Here is a 20,066-nt window from a genome sequence, read left to right as displayed (position 1 = left end):
GTTATTTTATTGTTAATTTAAAAAAAAATTATTTACATAACTTCATTTTCAATCAAATAAATATAGAGTTAGAAATTTAAAATAACCCAAATTTAAAATAAAAAGGATCTTATTTATTTTTATATTTTTTTTAATTATTTTGCCTCATGAGACAAAAAGAAAAAAAAAATCTGCTAGCACGTGAAGACGTGGGTGGATGAGTAATATAAGTCAATTTCTTGTAGATATATAATTCGTATTTTTAATGTCGTATTTGATATATATATAATGATATAAATTATTAAAATATAAATATAACATGAATTATAAATAATGTTTAAATTTTAAATACTAATACAACACATTTAATATATATATATTATATAAAATATGAACATATATACAATTAATTTATTTAAATATGATATAAATAAATATGAATAATATATATATAAATAAATATGATTAACATGAATATATATATATGAATAAAAATAATTAATACAAATATATATAACAACATGATTAAAAAAATTAATAACTATAAATTATTCATCATTTAATACTTAATGAATTTAGCATATTAATAATATAAAAAATACTTACATATTAAAAAATAAAATATTTAATATTCATTTAATGTATATTTAATATATATTTTTTAATTTTAATTTATATTACATGGCTATATTAATTTTTAGTATCAAATTTTAAATAATAAACTATTAAAAATTAAAAAATAATAATATATAAGACTAATATTAATATTTATATTGTATCTTTATTATTAATATAAAAAATAATTTTATAATAATAATTAAATGAGTATCATAATTAAATATTTAAATTAATTTTTATATGAAATTAAATAATTAATTAAATATCATAATTAAAAAATTAAAAATTAAAATAATTTTTATATATTTATATTAAATTAAAATAAATATAAAAAATATGTTAAATGCATTAAACATATTAAATATATATTAATATAATTAAATTAAATTAAACATTTTATTCATATTACATTAAATGTTTAAATAAATTACTGTATATATAATACGAATTATATTATATTAAAATTCATATCAACATAAATTAATCCGAAACAATTTTCTTTTAAATACGTATATAATTTTTAAGCTATTGTATCAAATTTATGGATAACAAAGCGCCAGCAACCTAACACTGACAGATCATTATTAATATTCGGTGAATTATTGTCTTGTCCATTCAACAACAATTTTGTGGTTGGAAATTAAAATACCTTATCGCAATAGGAAGCAATCTTTTTATAGTCGTACGACGTTTAATCTGTTAGCCATGGTCCACCATTTCAACTTTAAAAAATAAAAAAGTTTATTTTTTAGAGAAAAAATAAAAAAGATTTATTCTTTCAAATCAAAGGCCAATAATTTATGTTTTTTATTAGATATATATAAACAGAACACCAATGTTGTCACGCATATTAGGATAAAAATAGACTGTGTATTTAATATTTTAAATTTTAAATTTTTTATATACTTTTATTAATTAAAATAAAAAAATAAGATTATTAAGTGTCAAAAAAAAATCATTTTGTGACATCTAAAAAGATTTATAAAGAAAATAGGAGCGAGTATAAGAAACCAGTGATCGACCCAAAAATGGAATGAGCTCCATTAGAATCGAAGATTATAAACAATTTTCATGATTTCATATGGCAATTTTGAGGGCGGTGCTTGCTGTTACTATGCTTTCTATGGTTCTCCTATCTGTTTTATGGAGGGCAACGTTTGATTTAGGTGATCAGGAAGATTTAGGTGATCAGGAAACTTTTCTTCAATGTCTTGTAGACGATTCTCACCCTTCCTATCCTATTTCTTCAGCAATCTATATTCCTCAATTCTCGTCATATTCATCTGTTTTGGAATCTTACATTAGGAACCTTCGATTCAATGAGACCTGGACCCCAAAACCATTCCTTATTCTCACTGCTTTGCATCAATCCCATATCCAAGCAGCCATTGTTTGTGCTAGAAAGCATGACCTCCAGATCAAAATTCGAAGTGGAGGCCATGATTACGAGGGCTTATCTTATGTATCTAGTGTTCCATTCTTCCTCCTTGACATGTTCAATCTTCGATCCATTGATGTCGATATAGGAAATGAGACTGCTTGGGTTCAGACAGGAGCAACTCTTGGTGAACTATTTTACAGAATTGCTGAGAAGAGCAAAATACATGGCTTCCCAGCTGGTGTTTGCCCCACAGTTGGCGTTGGTGGTCACCTCAGTGGAGCTGGCTATGGTAATATGATGAGAAAATATGGCCTTTCTGCTGATAACATAATCGATGCACTTTTAATTGATGCTAATGGCAGACTTCTTGATAGAAAATCTATGGGTGAAGATCTTTTCTGGGCCATTCGAGGTGGAGGAGGAGCGAGCTTCGGTGTCATTCTTGCATATAAAATTAAGCTGGTTCGTGTTCCAGAAAAAGTCACAGTGTTCAAAGTTGGAAAAACCCTGGAAGAGAATGCGACAGATATTGTGGACCAATGGCAACATGTTGCAAATAAGCTACCTGAGGAGCTCTTCATCAGACTTGCCTTGGATGTTGTAAATAGCAGCAGTCAGAGCAATGGTGAAAAGACAGTAAGGGCTTCATTCATTTCCTTGTTTCTTGGAGATTCTGAGAGCCTCCTTTACATCATGAATGAGAGATTTCCTAAGTTGGGTTTAAGTAAATCTGATTGCATTGAAGCCAGCTGGCTTCAATCCGTCCTTTTTTGGGCCGAAATTCCAATCGAGACAGAAATCAATATTTTGCTGGATCGAAGTCCACAAACATTGGTTTTTCTGAAGAGGAAATCAGACTATGTGAAGGAACCAATTCCAAAACCTGGTTTGGAGCGGATTTGGAAGAGAATGATCGAACTGGAAGTGCCAAGAATGTTATTCAATCCTTATGGTGGAAAGATGGCTGAAATTCCAACAACAGAAATCCCATTCCCGCACAGAGCTGGAAATCTATGGAAGATACAGTATATAACAAATTGGAATGAATCTGGGATTGAAGCAGCAAATCATTATATAGATTTGATAAGGAAACTCTACGATTACATGACTCCTTTCGTGTCCAAGAACCCAAGGCGAGCATATCTCAACTACAGAGATCTTGATTTGGGTGCCAGCTACAATGGGAAAGGCCTATACTCTGAAAGAAGAGATTACGGAGTCAAGTATTTTAATGGTAATTTCGATAGATTAGTAAAGATTAAGACTGAGGTTGATCCTAGTAATTTCTTTAGAAATGAACAAAGCATCCCAATTTTTCCCTATCAAGATTCAAGAAAATAGGGATGCATAGTGACAGATAATATATAATCTTTTATTTGATGTCATGAATTTCATTACTATTATTATTTATTTTATGATGGTGAAGGTTATATTGCCTATAATATTGGATGTGTAATAAATTACTAATAAAAGAAGGCCATAATCAGGTCATTTAACCATGGCCCATTTGTTTTCTCAAATCTCAACATATTTCTTGCAATTCTGTTGGCTACAGCGGGAAAAACAAAAGTAAAAGAAAAAAAACCAACGAACAAAACAGAAAAAGCCCACTGAAAAACCAAGTCAAAACTCCCATCTTTTTGAACAAAACATAAAACCATGGAAGATGAAGAAAAACACCGTTGATTTTCCTTTTTCCCAGGCTTCCATCTTCTTCGTATTTATAGACTCAACTATGAGTTACCTGAACACAACAGAACCAAAGCAGCGGCAGCTTTTCGCATTTCTTGGTGACGATTATGTGGAGATATCTGAGAAGAGGAATATCAACTTCCACCAGGGCCAGAGCCACTTCACGGTCACGGTGGGACCATGTCACTCCAGATACTAAGGACCCATCAATGTATTGGAATATGATTCATATCTGAGTAAAAAATTTTATATTATTAAAAAATTTAAATGAGATATTTTATATATACATGAAAGATCGAAGAACTTAATAACTTAAGCTTTTAGGTTGAAGTGATGTCCAACATATATGTATGTACTCTTTGGTATGTTCTTACGACTCCAAGTGTAATTAATCTCCCCAACAAATGATATCAAAGCTAAGATTACGACGGGTTCGAAAAGTCACAAGTTCGAGTCCCAGTAATGTTGCTAGGGGGAGATTGTTGATAGATCAAAGGTTGGCCGCATCTATCAACTCCATGTATTCGAATACCAATATTAAATATTCGACTTGGATGCAATGAGTATATAATAATATGCAGAAACGAAACACCTAAGTGGGCAATGTGTTAAGTCAACTTGGAGTGTAAGTTTAAGGGAGCAGTGAGACAACCTATGTGACAAGGTTGAATGCTGTAGCCTAGCCTAAAAGCGCAGTAGAGATGTGAGGTTGTCTGACTCAAAGGAAGTGTTGATAAGACTTACTCAGGAGAGCTGAGGTGGAACTTGATCAAAATTCACTAGTGAATGGAGAAAATTGTTGGGATATGGTTCACATGTGAATAAAGAATCCAACATCATTAAAAAATCTGAATAAGATGTCCTATATATACATGAAGGACCTAGGAATCTAATAGCTTAAGCTTTTAGGTTCAAATGGTGTCCAATATGTATGTATGAGCTCTCTGGTGTGCTCCTATGGGCTCCAAGTATAGTTTATCTCTCCAACAAGATTTTTTTGTGGTTCGTGATTTTTTTCTCTACACTAAAAGATTTTTCAAATAAATTTTGGTGTGTTTTATTTTTTCTGCATTAATGATTACTGATTGTTGATTGGTGTCTATTACTATGGGTTTATTGTGATATATTGCTTCTATGTTGTTGTGTTTATTATTTTAGGCTTGACAAATGGTATCAGAGCAAGGATTATTTTGAGACAAAAATACAAAAGCAGCCCAAGATAGAAGTAAATTCTATTTGATATCATGAAAGGTGATACAAGTTTCATGATAAAATTGACAGCATCAAATTATTCAATTTAGAAACCTATGATGAAAGATCATTTATACTGCAAAGATTTATATGAACAGATATTTGGTGATTCGACTAAACCCAGCAAATATAAAAGATAAAAACTGAAAGAAATTATATAAAAAAATACTGGCTATAATAAGAAAATGGGTTGATATTAGCATATTCCATTATGTAATGCAAGAGGCAGATGCTTACATTGTTTGAAAAAAATTGACAACATTGTATGAGAGAAAAATAGGTTTAAATAAAGTTATGCTTGTTAAAAAGCTTATAATTTTACAGTAAATGGATGAACGATCTATTACAGAATACTTAAGTGATTTTCAAGGTATATTTAATCGGATGACTACTATAGAGCTTAAGATAGATGATAAAATAAAAGCGTTATTTCTTTTGGGTTCATTGCCAGAAAAGCTGGAATACTTTAGTTGTGATTGTTCTTAATTCAGCTCCTAATTACAAGGTAACATTGAAAATGATAAAGGACAGTAAGCTTAATGAAAAAGCAAGGCGAAAAGATGTAGACCCTGAGAATCAAACTTTGGTCACAGAGAATAGAGATAGAAACATCGACAGAGGTCAGAACTCAAAAAGCTATAGTAAGTCTAAACATAGATCTAAGTCCAGAGAAAAAGTGAAGTATTTCATTGTGGTAAAGCAGGTCATATAAAATGATATTGTAAAATGTTGAAGCAAGATCAAAAAGATGAAAAAGGTAAGAGTTTAGATGATGGCAATATTGCAACAGTGAATTCAGATAGTGATTTAATTATTTTGATTTGTACACATAATGATTGTAATCATATTAGTGATCCCGACATTAGGTGAATGGTTGATACAGGAGCGGCATATCATTGTATTTCTCAAAAAGAGTTGTTTATAACTTACAAAGCAAGAGACTTTTGTTGCACCAAGATGAGAAATAAGAATGTGTCACAGATTGTTAAGATTGGTGATATTGTTATACAAACTAGTATAGGCTGCAGTTGACTTTGAGGGATGTTAGACGTATTTTAGATATAATAATGAACTTGCTTGCTATTAATGTCTTTGATAAGAAAGGATATGAGAGTTGATAAAAAAAATGGGCAGTGAAAGCCTCTCAAAAGATCTATAGTAGTTACAAGGAAAAAATTATGCTGCACAATGTATAAGATATGGATGTAATTGAACAACAATCAGATAAATGTCATTAAGGATGATGCTTCAACAAACTTATGGCACAAGAGGTTGACATACATGAATGAGAAAAACTTACAGGTTTTGACAAAACAACCTCTCATTTCCTTGATCAAAGGTATGTTTTTCGATTCATATGATCATTATTTATTTGGTAAGCATTGTAGAGTTTTTTTTCAAAAAAATTTTCAAAAAAAAAATAAATTGGAATTGATTTATTTTGATATATGTGATCCCATTAAGGTAGAGTCATTATATGGTAGCAAGTATTGTGTTACTTTTATTGATAATGTTTCAAGTAAGACTTAGGTGTATATGTTAAAAAAAAAAAGCTAAGTATTGCAGTATTTTTAAAATTTTCATATCATGATGAAAAAGATGACAGGATTACCCTTGAAATATATTTAGACTGATAATGATGAAAAATACACATCCAAAGACTTTGAAAAGTATTATTCAAATCATGGGATCAAACATAAGATGACAGAACCTGAAACACCATAGCATAATGGTGTAGCTGAAAGGATAAACTGCATCATTATGGAAAAAGTCATATGCATGTTGAGGATGACAAAATTACAAAACTATTTTGAGGTGAAGCAGTTAATATAGCTTGTTATTTGCTTAACAGATCACCATCAATTTATTTAGACTTTGACATTTTAGAAAGAGTATGAATATGAAAATATGCTTCATACTCTCACTTGAAAGTTTTTTGGTATAAAATATTCATGTATGTACCGAAAAGAATGAGGTTAAAGCTTGATAGTAAAGCCATATAGTGTGTGTTTATGAAATATGATGATGAGAAATTTGGCTACAAAGTATAGGATTTAATGAAAAAAAAGATAGTTAGAAGTAGAAATGTGATCTTTCATGAAAAAAAAAAACCATAACAGACCTTGAAAAAAATGAGAAGACTACATAAGTTACTATTGAGTGTGATGTTTTAACACCAATAGGGGTTCTACAGGAAAGAGCCACAATGGTGGATATAAGCAAGAAACAAAACTTAAAGATATGAATGAGTCAGTCACATTTAGTGATGAGCTAGATGTAATCAATTTGAGTAGGGGGAGCAATCTTCTCTACCTTAGAGTGTTGAGCAAAGGAAGATACCTTCAGCATCAGGTGGTGTAGAGTTTTACCCTAGAAGATTTACTAGAGAGTACAAGCTATCTATCAGATATTCAAGTTCAGATTTTATTTTAGTTACCAGTAAAGGAGAGTCAGAGAGCTTTCAAGATATACAGACTACTCCAGATAGAGCGCACTGATTAAAAATAATAAAAAAAAAGATGGAGTCATTGTAAAAAAATGACACTTATGATTTTGTTAAACTTTTGAAATGGAGGAGGTCATTGAAAAATAAATGGGTGTTCAAGTTTAAAAAAGATGGTGATAAACTAGTGAGGTACAAAGCTCAATTAGTGATGAAAGTTTTTCTCAGAAATCAGGTATCGATTTTGATAAGATCTTTGCTCTAGTTGTGAAGATGAGTTCCATTCAAATGGTATTGAAATTAGCAACTAGTTTGAATCTTGAGCTTGAGCAACTTGATGTTAAAACTGTATTCTTGCATGGTAACTTACAGGGGGATATTTATATGAATTAGTCTGAGGTTTTGATGTTAAAAGGAAAGAGCACTTAGTTTGCAAATTGAAAAAAAGCTTATATGGCTTAAAACAAGCTCTGCGACAGTGATACAAGAAATTTAATTCTTTTATGGTAAGTCACAGCTATAAAAGAACGACAGCGGATCCTTGTGATTATGTCAGAAAATTCTATGATGGTAACTTCATTATTCTCTTAAGCAAAGTAAATTCTTGATATAGACATTATTCGAGGTAAGAGAGCTAGAAAGCTGTGATTGTCATAAGAAAAGTATGTTGAACGAGTACTTTGTAGATTCAACATGCAACATGCTAAATCAGTTAGCAATCCATTTGTCAACCATTTTTATCTGAATAAAAAATCTTATTCGGTGTCTAAGGAAGAACAACTAGTTATGTCTAGTATTCTTTATTTTTTTACAGTCAATTCTTTAATGTATCTTATGGTTTGTACATGGCCTAATATTGTTCATACAGTTGGTATAGTGAGCAGATTTCTTTCTAATCAGGTAAAGATTCACTGGGAAGAAGTGAAATAGATTTTAAAATATTTGAGGGGCACATCAAAAATGTGTTTGAGTTATGGAGTTTCACAATCAATTCTAGAACGGTTTACTGATGCTGACATGACAAGTGATCTTAATGGTAAAAAATCTATTTTATGGTATTTGTTCACTTTTATAGGAAAAGCTGTGTTTTGGCAGTCTAAGTTGTAGAAGTGTGTTAGTTTGTCAACTACAGAGGCTGAGTATGTTGCAGTAACCGAAGCAGTAAAGAAATGCTTTGGATGAAACATTTTTCTTTTTGAATTAAAATTGAATCAGAAAGAGTATGTGGTATTTTATGATAGCCAGAGTGTTTTAGATTTGAGTAAGAATGCAATGTACCATGCTAGAACGAAGCACATTGATATTAGATATCATTAGTTATGTTCAGTGATTGAGAAACAGCAGATGTTATTGAAGAAGTCTATACTGAGAATGTAGCAAATATGTTGACTAAGATACTTCTCAGGGAAAAGCTTGAACTTTGTAGTAACTTGGCCAAAATGAGTTCCTTGGCCAAGGTAAGTTTCAAATGAAACTGTTATGGTGATAAATCTCCTCCTAACCAGGCTAGAAGGGGAGATTATTAGGAAAATGGGGTCCAGCCCCATGTAATTGGTTTTTGACCCATCAAAGGCCATGGGCCTTGGTCTTTCTTTTTACATAGAGCCCTAGCTACTTAATAAAAAAAATATGGTTGTTTTAAGATTGTGTCACAAACCAAGAAGAGAAAGAAAAAAAGCAGAGAAAAATAGAAAAAAAAAAAGAGAAGGGAGGGTTGGTTAAACAGAAGTTGATCCGTAGTCTAATTAAGCTAAAATTTTGTCAGCAGGTTTATGATTCAGAGTTCTATATTTTGAGCAGTGAAAATTGGGTTTGAATTTCTCTATGAACAAATCTAAGGTGTATTTGTTGAGTCACCTATTTGGTAAGATTTCTTCAATTCTCTCTCTAATTGTTGATTAGCTCTAGTTTTAGCTAGATAATAACTTTATATATCCATTATTTAATAGTGGAGATTTTTCTGGTAGTCCGTGATTTTTTCTCTACACTAAAGGGTTTTACACGTAAATCTTAATATGCTTTATTTTTTTTATGTTATTGATTATTAATTATTATTTATTACTATAGGTTTATTACGATATATTATTTATGTGTTATTGTGTTTACTACTTCAGGCCCAACACAATGCTATCATCAAAGCTTTTCTTGTTGACCCTTGTCCTTACAAGATTAATCTTGGAGTGGTTTTTTTTTTTTTTTTCTATCACAATTGCTTGTTCCTCTTTGGGCATTATAGGAAATAATAGTAATAAGAATAACTCTTAAAGTTTTCAGGGAGCTTACAGGGATGATGAAGGGAAACCCATTGTTCTTCAATGCGTTAGGGATACCAATTTCTTGTGAGTTTCATTTTCATTATAGTTCTAATTTTTCCCCTTTTTTTATTTGATATTTGATTTAATTCTATAGTTGGTCCTTTTTAATCATTCATTTGATTTGCATAAGACAGCAAGTTAATTAGAACTTAATATAAAATTTTAGTTCTTTCCTATCAGATATTGATGCTCATTTTTAATTGGCATCTCTGTAATGAATTGAAATTTGTTGAATGTCCTCGAGTGCAATATCTGATGCATATGTTGAAAGCTGAATTTGCAATGAGATTTTGGGTATAACTTTTTTATATTATTATTTTTTACTTTTTGATTGAGTTCATTAAGTGTTTGAAAATTTCAGTGCTTTTGTTAGATAATATCCTGAATTTCTTAACCTTTGGTTTTTAAAATCTTATATTTATAGAAGTAATCCTCTTACCTGTCCTTTTGAAATGTTCTTGCTGATTTATTATTTGGTAAATTAACATGTTCTTAATCCTAAATTTGTATAGACTCTTTGCTTACCAGATGAGTTCATTGTCTTTATACATCTTCTAACTCCAAATATCTTCCACTCTAATCTTCTGAGATGCTTTGGCAAGGAGTCAACATCTACTGCAGTTAGCTCGAAATTTGTTGAGGAGAGTGCAAAATTGGTATATGGAGAGGATTCAGATATTATAAAAGAAGGGAGGTTTGCTGGAATTCAGGCTCTCTCTGGAACCAGTGCATGTCGTCTCTTTGCTGAGTTCCAGAAACTATTTTTCCCAGATTCAAGAATATATTTGCCTGATCCAACTTGGTCCAAGTGAGTTGTCTTTTACCCTTTCATTTCATTATATTGTTTAACGCTGTAAACATGGATATGCAAAAGATTTTTCACTTTTAAGTCCCTAAACCTGTGGCTAAATCACATTTTATTCCTGTTTCACACAGTCATCACAACATTTGGAGAGATGCTCATGTTCCAGAGAGAAACTTCCACTACTACCATCCTGATTCGAAGGGTTTAAACTTTGTGGGACTCGGATGATGTTAGGTTACATACAGTGATCCACACTCTCTCCCCACCCTCTCTTGCCCTTCCTAATGGGTTCCAAAGTAATTATATTATATCTTCAACAAATATATATGTCAAATACATTCATAAAACCACCAATCAGGCACACATTAACATGTTTCACACGTATGTATGATTCCAGCAAACTCAAAGAGGTAAGTTCTGTCAAGTAGAAAAGGATCCCCTATAAATTCTTCTTTTGATATGACTCCGGAACATTGCCAGTGATTTGCAGACCTACATACATATGCATATGTATAATGCACATGCACATACAATGCACATACAATGAAGAAGTTAAGACTGTTAAATGCTTAATGCACATCTAAATGGACATGAAGTTAAATATTTTAGTTACAAAGATATTACATATGTATATGCATATTCATTTTTGCTACAGGAAGCTTGGATTATATGCAACACTACAATATTTGCATACCTGGATGTTGTGAAATACTGTTAAATGTCTCGACTATGATCTGAAATCAGTTATTGACTGCTTTTGTTTTATTTGTTTGATGGTTCCTGTAGAATGCGCCAGATGGTTCTTTCTTCTTACTTCATCCTTGTACCCATAACCCTACGCTTTGACACTGCATACTTCAAAAACTTGGTGAAACAAAGGGGACTACTCACCTCAGATCAAGCACTTTTCAATGGTGGCTCAACTGATAAACTTGTAAAGACTTACAGCATGAACCCTGAAGCTTTTTGGGATGATTTTGCAAAGTCTATGATTAAGATGGGAAACATTAAGTCATTGACTGGGAAGAAAGGACAAATTCGTGTCAACTGCAGGAGGGTAAATTGAAGAAGCTAGCTGTTGTGGTCTGGTATTGTCCAACTCCAATTCGTCATCAATTTTTTTCTATATTAAGCAATGGTATTTTGTATTCGTTGTTGAATAAGAGGTCTTAACTCTTCTATGGACCTTAAGTTGTTCGATTCATTGTATTTTTAGTTTATAAGTATAAATTTCAAGTGTATAAAAATTAAATGTTTTATATATTGTGTCTCCTCAATCAATCTCACATTCATCAATATTTTGAGGCAGGTAAGTTGAAGTTAGTTGGTTTAATAATAAAATAATAAAAATTTATATTTGATATATTATTAGTATATAAATTTTATATATTATCGATAAATTAAAAGATATCACCTCATTAATAAATAAATAAATATTAACTTTTAAAATAAATATATAAAAAATTAAATTTTTTAATAAACTTATTCATTAATGAATTATCGTCATTTAATTCATTTTATTAATAAGATGATATCATCTGATTCTCTAATAATATATAATAATTATATGTTACAATGTGTCAAATATAAAGACATCAAATAAAGCATTTAACTCAAACTAATTTTTTTGTCCCTTCACCTCCTAAAAAATGTATGAAAAAAGGATAAACTTTAGGACTTAACTATAGGAAGCATTTAATGTTATAATGAAAATTTTAAGATGTGATTATTAGGAAATTTTATCTCATTACAAATTAATTAATCACTAAGAAATGTGAGTTCTTAATAATTAAACTTCAATTTTGGTAATAAATGTCAAGCAAAAATGATACAAGAAATTAAATGTTAAAAATAAAATTAATAAGATAAAACATATCTTTTAGTGTATAAATTAAAAAATAAAAAATTAATTAATAAAAAAATGAGATAATGTGACAATTTTTTAATTTTACTTGTAAGATTAATTTAAAAAATTACATAATTAATGTATAAAAATGAATTTAAATGAAATACTTGTTTTCATGTATATAGGACAAAACTTAAAGAAGAATTTTTATGTAAATTTCATATCGTTTCCACATTACAACAATGAAATGAAAACTAAATTGATGAAAATATATAGATATAATTTTATAAGTAGATGAACAATATGTAAAACAAGAATAAAAATATATATGAAAAATTAAAATGATATTAATAAACAAAATTTGATCAATACTAAATAAATTGTAAAAGTTTTAATAAAAACACCTATATTTACAATACTGTCCTAACTTTAATAGATCTTACATGTGATTTATTGGATAACAAGTTTCTTAACAAGTGTCTAAAAGTTTTGATCTAAACTTACCAAATTAAAAAGTTATATATCCAAATAAAGATGAAACCAAGTTCAAATCTTAAAATAAACATTTAATTTTTAAAATCTAATTTTTTTTATACATCTTTAGTAAAATTTTTAAATTCAAACTAAATGGATTTAAAATATATTTTATTAATAAAAATTTTTAAATAAAATTTTTAAATATATTTTTAAAATATTAATATAAAATTATTTAACGCTTTTGTAAGGTTTTGAAGTGCGGATGGAGCCAAGGGTTAGAGAGAGGTCATGGTCGCTCCAAAATTATTTTATATAATATTATATCAGTAACCAAGCTTATCAATACTAATATGCATATTCTCTTCTCATTCAACTTCTTGTTTGACTTCCTCTTTTGAGTATCAATCAAACTTAATTTAAATTCAATTTTATCAATAAAACACCTCCAATTTTAATAATGATAATGGATAAATTGAACTTACTCGATTTATCGAATTTTGTTTTTATTTTTAATTATATAATTTTTTAATATTTTTAAAAAAATTTATATGCATAACGTCATTTTCAATAAGTAAATTTAAATATAAGAATTCAAAGGTGACTAAAAATTTATTTTAAAAACATCTTATTTATTTTATATTTTTTAATTGTTTGGCCGCACGAGACAAAAAGAAGAAAAAAATCTGCTAGCACTTGAACACGTGGGTGGCTGAGGAAGAGGCATCAATTCCTGAATAATAATTAATAAATCACCAGCAACCTGCACTGACACATCACTATTAATATTCAGTGAATTATTGTTCTGTCGATAATTATTTATTAAAATTATTTTAAATATATTATTTATAATTATTTATTTTAAATTATTAAATATTAAATATTTTATTTTGATTTTAAAAATTAAATAATTTATTTATTTAAAAAATTTTTTACCAAAAAAATAAAAAAATAGTCTTGTGGTTGGAAATTGAAATATCTTGCCACAATAGGGAGCAATCTTTTAATTGTAGTTCGACGTTAAACTTTGAGCATGGTCCACCATACAAACTTTAAAAAATAAAAGAGTTTATTTTTTCAAAAAAAAAAAAAAAAGTTTATTTTTTCAAATCAAAGGCCAATAATTTATGTTCTTTATTAAATATATATAGACAGACCATCAATAGCTGTCACGCAGATTAAGATAAAAAATTGATTTTTGTGTATTTGATATTTTAAATTTTAAATTTTTTGTATACTTTTATTAATTAAAATATAAAAAATAAGATTATTAAGTGTTAAAAAAATCATTTTGAGACGTTTAAAAAGATGTATGAAGAAAATAGGAGGAAGTGGGAATGCTATGAACTCCATCAGAATGGAAGGTTGTAAACAATTTTCATGATTTCATATGGGAATTTTGAGGGCAGTGGTTGTTGTTACAATGCTTTCTACGGTTCTCCTATCTGTTTTATGGAGGCCAACGTTAGATTTAGGTGATCAGGAAACTTTTCTTCGATGTCTTGTAGACAATTCTCACCCTTCCTATCCTATTTCTTCAGCAATCTATACTTCTCAATCCTCCTTATATTCATCTGTTTTGGAATCTTACATTAGGAACCTTCGATTCAATGAGACCTCGACCCCAAAACCATTCCTTATTCTCACTGCTTTGCATCAATCCCATATCCAAGCAGCCATTGTTTGTGCTAGAAAGCATGACCTTCAGATGAAAATTCGAAGTGGAGGCCATGACTACGAGGGCTTGTCTTATGTATCTAGTGTTCCATTCTTTGTCCTTGACATGTTCAATCTTCGATCCATTGGTGTCGATATAGGAAATGAGACTGCTTGGGTTCAGACAGGAGCAACTCTTGGTGAACTTTTTTACAGAATTGCTGAGAAGAGTAAAATACATGGCTTCCCAGCTGGTGTTTGCCCCACAGTTGGCGTTGGTGGTCACCTCAGTGGAGCCGGCTATGGTAATATGATGAGAAAATATGGTGTTTCTGCTGATAACATAATCGATGCACTTTTTATTGATGCTAATGGCAGACTTCATGATAGAAAATCTATGGGTGAAGATCTTTTCTGGGCCATTCGAGGCGGAGGAGGAGCGAGCTTCGGTGTCATTCTTGCATATAAAATAAAGGTGGTTCGTGTTCCAAAAAAAGTCACTGTTTTTAAGGTTGAAAAAACCCTGGAAGAAAATGCGACAGATATTGTGGACCAATGGCAACATGTTGCAAATAAGCTCCCTGAAGAGCTCTTCATCAGACTTGCCTTGGATGTTGTAAATAGCAGCAGTCAAAGTAATGGTAAAAAGACAGTAAGGGCTTCATTCATTTGCTTGTTTCTTGGAGATTCTGAGAGCCTCCTTAACATCATGAATGAGAGATTTCCTAGGTTGGGTTTAAGTAAATCTGATTGCATTGAAACCAGCTGGATTCAATCCATCCTTTTTTGGGCCGAAATTCCAATGGAGACAGAAATCAATATTTTGCTGGATCGAACTCCTCAAACATTGGTTTTTCTGAAGAGGAAATCAGATTATGTGAAAGAACCAATTCCAAAACCCGGTTTGGAGCGGATTTGGAAGAGAATGATCGAACTGGAAGTGCCAAGAATGTTCTTCAATCCTTATGGTGGAAAGATGGCTGAAATTCCAACAGCAGAAATTCCATTCCCGCACAGAGCTGGAAATCTATGGAAGATTCAGTATCTAACAAATTGGAATGAATCTGGGATTGAAGCAGCAAATCATTATATAGATTTGACAAGGAAACTCTACGATTACATGACTCCTTTCGTGTCCAAGAACCCAAGGCAAGCATATCTCAACTACAGAGATCTTGATTTGGGTGCCAGCTACAATGGAAAAGGTCTATACTCTGAAAGAAGAGATTATGGGATCAAGTATTTTAAGAGTAATTTCGATAGATTAGTGAAGATTAAGACTGAGGTTGATCCTAGTAATTTCTTTAGAAATGAACAGAGCATCCCAATTCTTCATCAAGATTCAAGAAAATAGGGATGCATAGTGGCAGCTAATATACAATTTTTTTATTAGATGTCATGTATTTCATTACTATTAGTATTTATTCCATGGCCGTGATGCCTTATAATATAGTTGGAGCAGATAGTAGACCCTATCATCATTCGTCTTCTTGAAGTAAGTTTGAGCACCATTTTGAATTTTCATTTTTCCTATTGTTTGTCAAGGCAGTAGATCCAAGGAAAACAAATAGAAAAACATTAAAATTTATCTCATAATTCAACTTTTCTTTCCTTTGCTCCACTTGATCTCAATTGCAGGAATTTCCTCCAACGAGCAAGCTAGATGCTAAAGTATATGGTAATCAAAATAGTGCTCTCACAAAAGAACATGTAGAACGTAACTTTGAGGGTCTCACTATAGAAGATGTAATGTTTTGTATATTTCTCAATTTCATTCAAAAGTACAGTATATAAATTAGTGTTTCGTGAATTTTTTTAACTTGAAAAGAATTTGGTTGAAAAGGCACTAAGGAGCAACAGGTTGTTCATATTGAATCATCTTAATACATTTATGCTATACCTCAGGAGGATAAACTCTACTTCTACAAATACTTATGTGTCTAGGATTGTCTTACTTTTGAGGAATGATGGGACTTTGAAACCATTAGCCATTGAATTGAGTTTACCACATCCAGATGGGGATCAATATGGGGCTGTTAGTAAGGTGTACACAACAGCAGAACATGGAGTTGAAGGTTCCATATGGCAGCTGGCTAAAGCTTACATGGTTGTAAATGACTTTGGTGTTCATTAACTCATAAACCATTGGTATGGATATTTGCCAAGAAAGCTTAAATTTCAATTGCAATTATACATTGGTTTGCTTCAAACTGAAAGGGGGTTTATGCATACGCTTTTAATTTGATCACAGGTTGAACATGCATACAACAATTGAGCCATTTGTGATTGCAACAAACAGGCAGCTAAGTGTGGTTCATCCAATTCATAAGCTTCTCCAACCTCACTTCCGTGACACAATGAACATAAATGCATTCGCTCGGTAGATTCTGATTAATGGAGGTGGAATCCTTGAGTTAATAGTTTTCCCTGCAAAATATGCCATGGAAATGTCGTCAATAATATATAAGGATTGGAATTTGCTTGACCAGGCACTTCCCAAACATCTCAAGAAAAGGTAAATCCTGCTGTATTGACAAATTCATGGTTCAAAAATGATAATAGATTAGATTCAAATCTAAATTCAGAGTATTTTTTAATGCATTTAGTTATTGTTTTATCGAAATGACATTCTTCCATTTTCTGAATTCAGAGGAGTTGCAGTTGATTATAAGAATTCACCAAATGGTCTTCGCCTACTGATAAAAGACTATCCATATGGTGCTGATGGATTAGAGATTTGATTTGCAATTGAAAAATGGGTCAGGGATTATTACTCTTTCTACTAACTTTATCAAATATTACTCTGTTATTACTAATTCATTAAATTTTATAAATGTTGTCATTCCAAAAAACTACCATTTACAAGAACTTTCAGAAAGTTCTCCTCAAAACTATTTCTCAGCTGTTCCAACTCCAATATCTGTGCACATTAACAGTTTTCTCCCAAATTCATTCAAAATCGAGTTGACAAAAACTAATTCAACAAGGCCTCCACAATCTTTTGTTGGTCATGTGGATAGTCTTTTATCAGTAGAGAAATGTATAATTCAACATTTGGTGAATAACAGGGTTAGTTGGTCTGTCTAGCCTTTTGGAATCTGACTTGAAATATTCACTAACTTATTCAATAAGGCCTCCACAATCTTTTTTACCACATCAAAAACTTTTATGGTTACTTGATGCATGCACATTAAAGGATGCAGGTCAGTATAATTCTTTCCATATCTTTGTGTTTCTTATCTGGAAGCTTAGTGTTCTTTATCCTTTATGCTGTAGTGCATGCAAAAGTTTCTAGCTTTGTTCATGAGATGTGGTTTTGGTGGTATTTGTTATTGTGGAGCCAGCGCTCTGCCTCTATCAAGGTCTGTCAATAAAAAAGCTCTGCACTTTATTTCAAGGATATGTTGCTCATTTCATGATTTGCTTCTTTCCATTTCAGAATTTCTCAATTTCCACTACCAAATGTACTTATTTAGCCTATGAAAACAGATAGTGCAATGGAAACTTCTCTCTTCCCTTTACCTTTTGCTTTTGTTCTTTACATATTTACAATTTCCATTGCTTATGATTTGAGTTTAGGTTGTGTGATTAGATGTTTTAAACTGATATTATGATAACATGGGTAGTAAAATTGTCTGTTTTTTTTACTAATCTTGGTAAGTAACATTACATTTACATTAAAATATTGTCATTTTACATTACATAAGTTTAGAATTAAAAGTAATCTTGAAAATCGGTTGATGATGATTTTTTTTTGTTTGGAACCTCCCAGTGTCTAGTAACTACTTTGGACTCCAAGTAGTTGGAAGTTGAGCCGAGTCAGACCCCATAAGGGGGCAAGCTCTCCCAACACTTATCTTCTCCATTCACAAGACTCGAAACTAAAACTTTACTTAAAAGGAACCGAGCTCCTTAGCCACTCCAACCAATAGGTGTTGGTGGTTGATGATGACTTTCATTCTTACTTTTTCCCCTTTAACTTAATTTAGGCAAAGTACACATGATATCAAGGATTTTTCCTTGCACTGTTTGAAGCATAACGTTGCTTCATGTGTTCTCTAGCAAACTTGTTTCCCAAAGACAAATATGCATAGTTTTCTTATTTTATGTTAACCGCATATATCACTTTAATTTATTATAACAGATTGGGCGAAACTGGATCCTCAACACTAGTTAATGTAATAGTTGAGTGCAAGTAATGCTGTCCTAAATTTAATAGATCTTACATATATTGGTTAAACAGGAGCAACTCTTGGTGAACTTTTTTACAGAACGGCTGAGAAGAGCAAAATACATGGCTTCTGAGCTGGTGCTTGCCCCACAGTTGGCGTTATGGTAAGATGATGAGAAAATTTGGCGTTTCTGCTGATAACATAATCGATGCACTTTTTGTTGATGCTAAGGCAGACTTCATGATACAAAATCTATGGGTGAAAGATCTTTTCTGGGCCATCCGAGGTGGAGGAATGAGCTTCGGTGTCATTCTTGCATACAAAATTAAGGTGGTTCGTGTTCCAGAAAAAGTCACTGTTTTTAAGGTTGAAAAAGCCCTGGAAGAAAGTGCGACAGATAGTGTGGACCAATGGCAGCATGTTGCAAATAAGCTCCCTGAAGAGCTCTTCATCAGACTTGCCTTGGATGTTGTAAATAGCAGCAGTCAAAGTAATGGTGAAAAGAAACTAAGGGCTTCATTCATTTCCTCGTATATAGGAGATTCTAAGAGCCTCCTCAACATCATGAATGAGAGATTTCCTAAGTTGGGTTTAAGTAAATCTGATTGCATCGAAACCAGCTGGACTCAATCCATCCTTTGTTGGCCCGAAGTTCCAATGGAGACAGTAATCAATATTTTGCTGGATCGAACACCTCAAACATTGGTTTTTCTGAAGAAGAAATCAGATTACGTGAAAGAACCAATTCCAAAACCTGGTTTGGAGCGGATTTGGAAAAGAATGATCGAACTGGAAGTGCCAAGAATGTTCTTCAATCCTTATGGTGGAAAGATGACTGAAATTCCAAAAACAGAAATTCCATTCCCGCATAGAGCTGGAAATCTATGGAAGATTCAGTATCTAACAAATTGGAATGAATCTGGGATTGAAGCAGCAAATCATTATATAGATTTGACAAGGAAACTCTACGATTACATGACTCCTTTCGTGTCCAAGAACCCAAGGCAAGCATATCTCAACTACAGAGATCTTGATTTGGGTGCCAGCTACAATGGAAAAGGCCTATACTCCGAAAGAAGAGATTATGGGATCAAGTATTTTAAGGGTAATGTCGATAGATTAGTGAAGATTAAGACTGAGGCTGATCCTAGTAATTTCCTTAGAAATGAACAACGCACACGAATTCTTCCCTATCAACATTCAAGAAAATAGGGATGCATAGTGACAGATAATATATAATCTTTTTATTAGATGTCATAATTTTGTAAACACTCAATTTGATTCAGCTCGAATCAATTGGATCTGATCCAAATAGGTAGGCTCACTTTATTTTGTATTTTTATATTTCTTATATTTTTATTTTTTTATTATATTTTACTTTATTTTGTATTTTATGTATTTATTATTTATTTATTTATTATTACTATTTATTAA

General features: G+C 31.2%; 1 protein-coding gene and 3 pseudogenes across 3 annotated transcripts; all 4 read left to right on the top strand.

Moving 5' to 3' along the window:
- The first annotated feature begins 1,570 nt into the window (after positions 1–1,570).
- Positions 1,571–3,388, top strand: LOC111307636 (berberine bridge enzyme-like 8 pseudogene; annotated as a pseudogene). The gene has a single exon (XR_016332014.1). The product of XR_016332014.1 is annotated as a berberine bridge enzyme-like 8 pseudogene (transcript).
- A 10,711-nt stretch (positions 3,389–14,099) lies between these two features.
- Positions 14,100–15,959, top strand: LOC111307635 (berberine bridge enzyme-like 8 pseudogene; annotated as a pseudogene). Its single transcript, XR_016332015.1, has one exon. The product of XR_016332015.1 is annotated as a berberine bridge enzyme-like 8 pseudogene (transcript).
- Positions 15,960–16,351: 392 nt separating this feature from the next.
- On the top strand, positions 16,352–17,201 carry LOC111307561 (putative linoleate 9S-lipoxygenase 5). Its single transcript, XM_089751998.1, has 3 exons — positions 16,352–16,567; positions 16,845–16,975; positions 17,111–17,201. The coding sequence occupies exons 1-3, from the start codon at positions 16,352–16,354 to the stop codon at positions 17,199–17,201; spliced, it is 438 nt and encodes a 145-aa protein (XP_089608124.1).
- Positions 17,202–18,783: 1,582 nt separating this feature from the next.
- Positions 18,784–20,066, top strand: LOC111307560 (berberine bridge enzyme-like 8 pseudogene; annotated as a pseudogene).

The sequence above is a fragment of the Durio zibethinus genome, chromosome 22 (assembly GCF_047325235.1).
Source record: "Durio zibethinus cultivar Kanyao isolate XHJ-2024 chromosome 22, ASM4732523v1, whole genome shotgun sequence".
NCBI classification, from domain to species: Eukaryota; Viridiplantae; Streptophyta; class Magnoliopsida; order Malvales; family Malvaceae; genus Durio; species Durio zibethinus.
This window is presented reverse-complemented; position numbering and strand designations above follow the sequence as displayed.